This window comes from Penaeus monodon, chromosome 7, assembly GCF_015228065.2.
Source record: "Penaeus monodon isolate SGIC_2016 chromosome 7, NSTDA_Pmon_1, whole genome shotgun sequence".
Lineage (NCBI taxonomy): Eukaryota > Metazoa > Arthropoda > Malacostraca > Decapoda > Penaeidae > Penaeus > Penaeus monodon.
In genome coordinates, this window is record NC_051392.1 from 56,806,384 (window position 1) to 56,813,828 (window position 7,445).

At 31.7% G+C, this 7,445-nt stretch overlaps 1 protein-coding gene across 4 annotated transcripts in view; it reads left to right on the top strand.

Moving 5' to 3' along the window:
- The window catches only part of LOC119575486 (guanine deaminase-like), a 13,584-nt gene extending 6,971 nt beyond the window's left edge, over window positions 1–6,613 (top strand). For all 4 annotated transcript variants that reach the window (XM_037923138.1, XM_037923140.1, XM_037923137.1 and 1 more), the window contains exons 6-15: window positions 304–607; window positions 843–950; window positions 2,066–2,154; window positions 2,294–2,465; window positions 2,653–2,874; window positions 3,063–3,278; window positions 3,425–3,590; window positions 3,797–3,946; window positions 4,427–4,533; window positions 4,700–6,613. In XM_037923138.1, coding sequence (XP_037779066.1) covers window positions 304–607; window positions 843–950; window positions 2,066–2,154; window positions 2,294–2,465; window positions 2,653–2,874; window positions 3,063–3,278; window positions 3,425–3,590; window positions 3,797–3,946; window positions 4,427–4,533; window positions 4,700–4,816 — 1,651 coding nt within the window. In that variant the 3' untranslated portion in view covers window positions 4,817–6,613. The remainder of the gene's footprint in view (window positions 1–303; window positions 608–842; window positions 951–2,065; window positions 2,155–2,293; window positions 2,466–2,652; window positions 2,875–3,062; window positions 3,279–3,424; window positions 3,591–3,796; window positions 3,947–4,426; window positions 4,534–4,699) is intronic.
- Window positions 6,614–7,445: the final 832 nt, after the last annotated feature.

Below are 7,445 nucleotides of genomic sequence, written 5' to 3' on the forward strand. Positions count from 1 at the left end.
CTCTCTCTCTCTCTCCTTTCTTTCTTTGTGTTTTTTTCCTTGTTTTTCTTTTTTTCTGTTCTTCCTGATTTTTTCATTCTGATTTTGTTTTTTTCATCAATATTGTGTTTGATGTACTGAAAGCTTTACCCAGGAAAGTTTTTTGAGAGGTTCTTTATGCAAAAAATTATTACACTGGTTTTGGTTCTTACCAGTACTTTCTCCTTTTTCATCAGCAACATTTTATGAAAATAAATAAATAAATAAATCTATCTTAAATGGTCATAAATGTAACACTGTACCATTCTTTCTCACAACTTCCAGTCTTTTTTTCAATGAAAATCGAACCATAAGAGAGGTCGCAGATTTCATGCACTTAGCGAAGTCTACAGTCTCATCAGTTGTTCAGGTCTTCAAGAAGGAGCACAGAATCCAACGTAAGACTTCCACAGGACGTAAGAAAAAGCTGTCCGACGAGCATGAGCACATGATCATGGATATCCTCTCCCAAAAGGAGGATATCACAATAGAAGAAACAAGAAATAGGTTCCTGTCTTTGAATCCCGATGTTCCTAATATTAGTAAGAGTACAATTTACAGAATAATGGAGAATTGTCAGTCAAAGCTGGTAAGATAATTCTGTAGTTTGGTGATTTTATGAGTTTATTAATTTGAATGAATTGAAGATAAAATTGTCAGAATATCCTCATAGAACAATTATGAAGTTCCTGTTATTCATATAAATATAAAAAACAGTATGCTAAATTCACTACATGGCAAACTGCATAATACTCTTTAATCTTGATATATGTATCAAATAACATAACATGAGTTAACCATCTAAATTTCAAATGTCTTTCCAGAGAGCTAGATCAGACATGGAGGTTTTTGTAGGCATTTTTGTTCATTCTACTGAAGACAACCCATTAATCATCATGCCAGGGATGGTTATGGGTGTTCTCAACACAAAGGTAACTACTGTAGAATTGTTTGCCTCTTTTTTCATATAGAGGTTTATCGTATCTGCCTGATTCTGTGGCAAGCTTAATATTTAAAATATGCTGATTTGAGTAATATCAACTATGGTGATCTAAAAAGAGTAATGTCAGGTTTTCACTAAAGTCTGTCAGTATTTCTTGCTGTCTGGAAAATATTATGTCCTGACTGTAAGAAATAAATCTCAAACAAGAGTCTCGTGAAAATTAAAGATAGCCTCCATCATCAGATGCAAAGATCATAATAACAATCACTGCCCCAGAAACTGATTGTGCTCACTTCATTCTCTAACCTTCCCCCCCCCTCCTCCCCCCCTACTAACTGGGATTTCATTGATGTGTATGAGTCAATTATTAGGCCTACCTAGCTGTCTTGTTTACCCTTTTCCTTGATTTTTTTCTGCTATTAGTATTGTTATAATAAATGTAATGATAACAGTAATGACAAAGTTGATATTAATAGCATTAGATTTTTTTTTTTTTTTTTTTTCCAAAAAAAAAAAAACTCAAGGAAAGAGGAAAACAACTGAGGACATGTAGGCTTAATAATTAGCTACTTTTTGGCTGAGCACTTGAGGAGCCATCTATGTGCAAAGGATAGAGATAGAGATGTACAAAGAAAATTCACAAAAGAAAGACAGTAGACAGTGTGATTACTTGGGTTCAGTGGGTTAAATGTTTGTGGGCTACTAACAGGATAGAAAAGTCCCAAGTTGTGTGCACAGAGGACAAGTAAAGAAAATGCAATAAAGGAAAAATAGGAAAAAATTGCAGTGAAAATTTATCTCTCTCACATACAGCTGAATATGTAATATGTGGCTAAAGAACAATAAAAAAAGTGACACTCAATAAACTCTACAATAAAAAATAAAAAAAAAAAAAAAAAAAAAGCAAATGTTACAGTCTTTCACCCTGAGTTATCTTATTTCATTCTTTAGGGGTTAAGTGGTCTAACTTATTTAAATGTTGCTGGCTAAGAATGAAGAAACATGGTTTGAAGAAAGACTATATGCAATTTGATTGGAAAGAGGAAAAATTGAAATACATTTGTGAAATTCTAAAGCTTAATTACTTAATTTCATTTTTAACAGATTGAGTTTATGGAGAGCTTAGAAGAACTTGATCACCTCAAAGCAGAGTATTGTTTTACAGACTCAAACATTCACTACATGACTCCAAGGTAATTGATTTAGGGTAATGTTGTTGTGTAAAAATACCTTCTTCATAACATTTGGTGTGATGCTCATTGTGAAATAGTATTGTATTTTCAAGATATAATTCTGGTTATATACAACATTTTTTTTCTCCACAAATAACAGCCAGTTTATGATGCCTGGGATGATAGACACACACATACATGCTTCTCAATTTCCTAACAATGGAGTGGCTATGGACTTGCCATTGCTGGAGTGGTTACAAACGTATACTTTCCCAACGGAAGCCAACTTTTCTGACACACTCTTTGCAAGAGAAGTCTATAGTAAAGTTGTGGTTAGTATTTTTTTACCTTCATTTTTTTCTTTTTTTTTTTTCTCTCTCTCTCTCTCTGTAAGGTTTGTTATTATGTTTACCTATAATTCCTTATATTACAGCACAAATTCCTGTTGGCTTTCTTGTACTATACTTAGATTCTTTCTTCTTTGAAAAGAGGGTTTATATAGCTTTTATAATTTCACAGGAACGTCTGTTGAGAAATGGAACAACAACAGCGGCATACTTTGGCACAATCCACTTAGAAGGTTCAAAAATTCTTGCTGATGTAGTTCACGACAAAGGTCAGCGTGCACTCATTGGAAAAGTAAATATGATGAGGAACTGCCCAGAATATTACCGGGAGATGAGTGTTCAGGAATCGATAAGAGACACGGAAGAATTTATACGCTATGTTAGAAGTATCCAGGTAAGTAGGAGGATGTATTTTCTGATTCTAAGAAACATAGACTGCAAATATTGTACTTTTGTCTCCAGTTTGTCTGTTATTATTGCTTTAGATGATATAATATATCCAAATTTGGCATTTTGAAGGGAAAATGTGTGTCATTTATGAAAGAGGATTTACAAAATATTAATTTTTTATTTCATGTACAGTCCCCACTGGTACAACCTATTGTTACACCCCGGTTTGCCCCAACTTGCCCTGAGGATCAATTAGCATCTCTGGGACAGCTGGCAGCTAAATATGGATGTCATATTCAAAGTCACTTGTGTGAGACTCAGCCTGAGTGCAATTGGGTCAAAGAGCTCTTCCCTTGGGCCAAATCATACACTGATGTTTATGACAGCATGAGACTACTTAGTGAGAAGGTAGATAATTTTTTTTTTGGGTTTGCATTGAACTTGATACATTTATATTATATTTCACAATATCTAATGCAGGTTTATCTCAATGACAAAATTGGTTCTGTTAACAAAGCAAGATCTTATGTTCATTTATTTTCTTTTTTCCACAGTCTGTCATGGCACATTGTATATGGCTGACTGATGACGAGATATATACCTTGCGAGAACGAGGAGTTGGTATTTCTCACTGCCCAAATTCTAATGTATCCATTCGCTCTGGCCTTTGTGATATTCGGAGACTTTTGAATAGTGGATTAAAAGTCGGTCTAGGAACAGGTATGTCTGGAATCACAATATAAAATTCAGCCTCTTTGTCATTTTATATATATATTCTTGTGATATTCATGTTTGTTGAATGAAATTCTCATCTCCTTTGTAAAATATACAGCTAAAACTTCTTCAAATGAGCTTTATGGTTCTAGACATTTTAGATAATGAATTGTGGTTCAAGAGAATCTAAGAGACATGTTTTACTCCTCCAGATTGCTCAGGTGGTTACTGTCCATCAATTTTAGATTCCATGCGACAGTCTCTGCAAGTTTCCAACATCTTGGCTCTTGACCGAGATCAAGACTATCAGAGACTCACATACAAAGAAGCATTTAGAATGGCAACTCTTGGGGGTGCTAAAGGTACATCCCCATACTAAGTGATGTATTTTACCAATTTAGTGATATGCATTCAAGTTACATGAATGTTTTAGTCCTTTTCTTGAAGTGCATAATATATATATATATATATATATATATATATAATATATATATATATATATATATATATATATATATATATATATATATATATATATATATATATATATATATATATTATATTATATATATATATATTTATATATTATATATATATATATATATGTATATATTATGTATATATATATTATATATACTATATTATATATATTATAATATATATATATATATATATATATATATAATATATATTTTTTTTTTTTTTTTTTTTTTTTTTTTTTTTTTTTTTTTGTTGTTTTGTTGTTTTTTGTTTTTTTTTGTTGTTGTTTTGTTTTGTTTGTTTTGTTTTTCCCATCAGCTGTTTGCAATGGTCTGTGAATGATATTTACTTTTTTCCTGCAGTACTGAATATGGAAGACCGCATTGGAAACTTCGAAATTGATAAAGAGTTTGATGCACTCCTCATTGATGTATCAGCTCCTGGATCAGCCATTGATATATTCAGCAAGGTAAGGTTTAGATAAATGACTTGAATGTCTTATTGTCATCTTTTGTTAATTGACTCTAAGCATTTTGGATAAAAAAGTTTACTTGTATTTTGTTAGTTTTATCTATTACTTTATTTTATAATCAGATGCTTCTCTGTAATTATATTGAATAATACTTTTATTCCAGGACACAGTGGAAGACAAGGTGCAGAAATTCATTTACACGGGTGATGATCGTAATATTGCTCGTGTGTATGTTGCCGGACACAGAATCCTCGACTTGCACAACAAGAATTTACATTAACCATACCTCGAGTCACAAAAGATATTAAGCTCGTCCAAAGTAGAGTGTTGTCTACTTGCTGGCCAGTTGGCGATATTCGCCAGAATTTTATAGGAAAAAGCAAAACTGTCTTGATCTGAGTTCTCTACTATATCCTAATTTTTAGGTACTGGACATGAAATTACACTTCAGACACATCACTGTTCTAAGTCTTTTGCTGTATGCCAATTGAATACTCCGGATTTTGTAAATAATGTTACTGACAAGGTGCAGAATTCTACTGATATTTATGAAGATAGGAAATGTGTAGAAAAAAATGCTAGGAAGAGTTTAAAAACAATGATAAATAACCTGCAAGTCAGCTTATTGTTGTCAAAGGAAACTTATTTTTCTATTCAAGAGAGAATGCCTTATGGGAGCAACAAAGATAAAGCCAGGCTTGGGAGAGCAGATTTATGTGAGAATTGTTTGCTTGGTTACAGGTGGTGATAAGTGAATGAGAAATTGAAACTTTACTTAACCTTTTATTTCCTAAAAAGAAAAGAAAAAATCTCAAATAGTGAACATCTAATCAAAATCTAGACAGGAATCCTTAAATAAGTTATACTTATTTTGCCAGAAATATAAGAGCTTATAACTGTACACCTTATTGATAACAATAAATTGCAAATGGGTGTATTGTCAATACTATTATCGTATCATATTGTTTGATTCTTACAAGACTATGCAAATTACTGATATCACAAGGGAGATGTTTCAAAGTCTAAATTGCAATAACTGAAAAAATCTATGCTTTTCTTTCCAAATAGATGAAAAGAGTAAAAACATAAAGACAGATTTTTGAGATATGCAATTCTTTTTTGTATCTTTATCTATTATTCTTGTTTTAACTAACAATTTTTACAAATATTTAAGTGAAGCAGCTCATTCCAGTACTTTCACAGGTTTGTGTCAGAAAAACAAATAACAGTACAGATATGTAAGATATTATATCATGGGTTGCACAGAAAATCACAAGCCATTTGTAAGGGTGCTGAATGGGTATATGTACTCTCTTGTGTGATATTGTATCATTTATGTTTTTGCTTTACATGAATGGTCAGGAAAACAATGGCAGCTAAGCATCGTATGTAGAATTATGTATCCCCCTTTCCTTTAATGAAGTGACAATTGCCTTCAAGGCCAGTGATGAAGATGATGTTTTTTATGTACAGGTTGACTGTTACATAAGCTTTCTGAACATGTTAATACTTGCATCAGCTACTTTTCTTTTCTTTATTCAAGAAATTGACCCTATATAGCATTTTGTAAGACATACATTTTACAAAGTAGTACTTGCATGCATACAGCTAAATGACTGGATATTTCACAAAAATATTTCAGAAAATATGTTCAGATTGATACTGGTTTCACAGTGCAAACCTACCTGTGTAATATGGTTGTGAAAATAGTTCGTAAAAAAAAAAAAAAAAAAAAAAAAAGTCAAACAAGAAGGGCATTTGTATACTTGTAAAAAAATTAAGTGAAGTGGACTTCATGATAATCACAACTGTCAGCATTATAAGTGTTGTTTCAGGTACCTTTTAGTGGTTGAATTATTATCTGTATACTTAATTTTTTTCTCACTACATGAAGTGCCAACTGTATACAGATAATAGTTAATTTACTATTTACTTCTTTCTTTTATGCTGATATGGCAACTAGAAGGGCAAAGTAAGCAATCACTTTTCAGCCTAAATGATGTATATAATACTTAGTAGGTGAATATTTACATAAAATATATGAAGATTAAAATTTAAATAAAAAAATAACAAGTTACATTGGACTTTTAATATGCTAACTGTATCTGAAATCCTTTGTTAACTTGGAATGTATTATCTGGTGCCATTTCAGTTATCCAATATATGTAGACATTAAGGAAATACAGCTAGTGAGACATTGTATTTGTCTGTATTCAGTATTCCAATGGACAAACACCCTAAATTTTTAAAAACTAGTAGCTGGACAGATAATTTTTGACTGTTACATCTACGGTGCTGATATTTTTAACTGCCTATGTGGGCATATTTACAGTACTGAAGATGAAAACAGATATTATACAGTTCCAACAGAGGAGGTTAAACAAGTGAACTCATCTATTTTACATATGCAAAGCATAAATTCACATATAAAGGAAAGTGGGAGTGTAATGCCATTTTGTTGTTTTTCATTATACAGTATGGTAAACAAAGGATCTTAAATAGTAAGGCCTGAGGTGCTTTTCCAAGTCTAGGTGAAATCATTCCTGTTTACCAAAGTCATTAGTAGAGGATGTTCTGGATGCCTCAGACTAAGAGAAAAATCAATATGATTTAATTTTGTAATTGGCATGTGTTAAAAAGTAAAATGATGTGCCTCCTCTATATGTAAATGACTAAGGTTATTCTTAGGGTAGGTCACATTCATATTTTCTCATTTTCATGAAATATGCAGTATTCCTACAGCTATGTGATCACTTGTTATAGAGAAACACATTTATACAAATATATAATCTTTACTGTAATAATTTAAAAGAAAATTACTTCCTCCATACCAGTTCTTGTGTACTAAAACTTTTGCAGAGACCAAAAAGGTTTACAATCACTTGCTTTTACTTATATACATACAAATA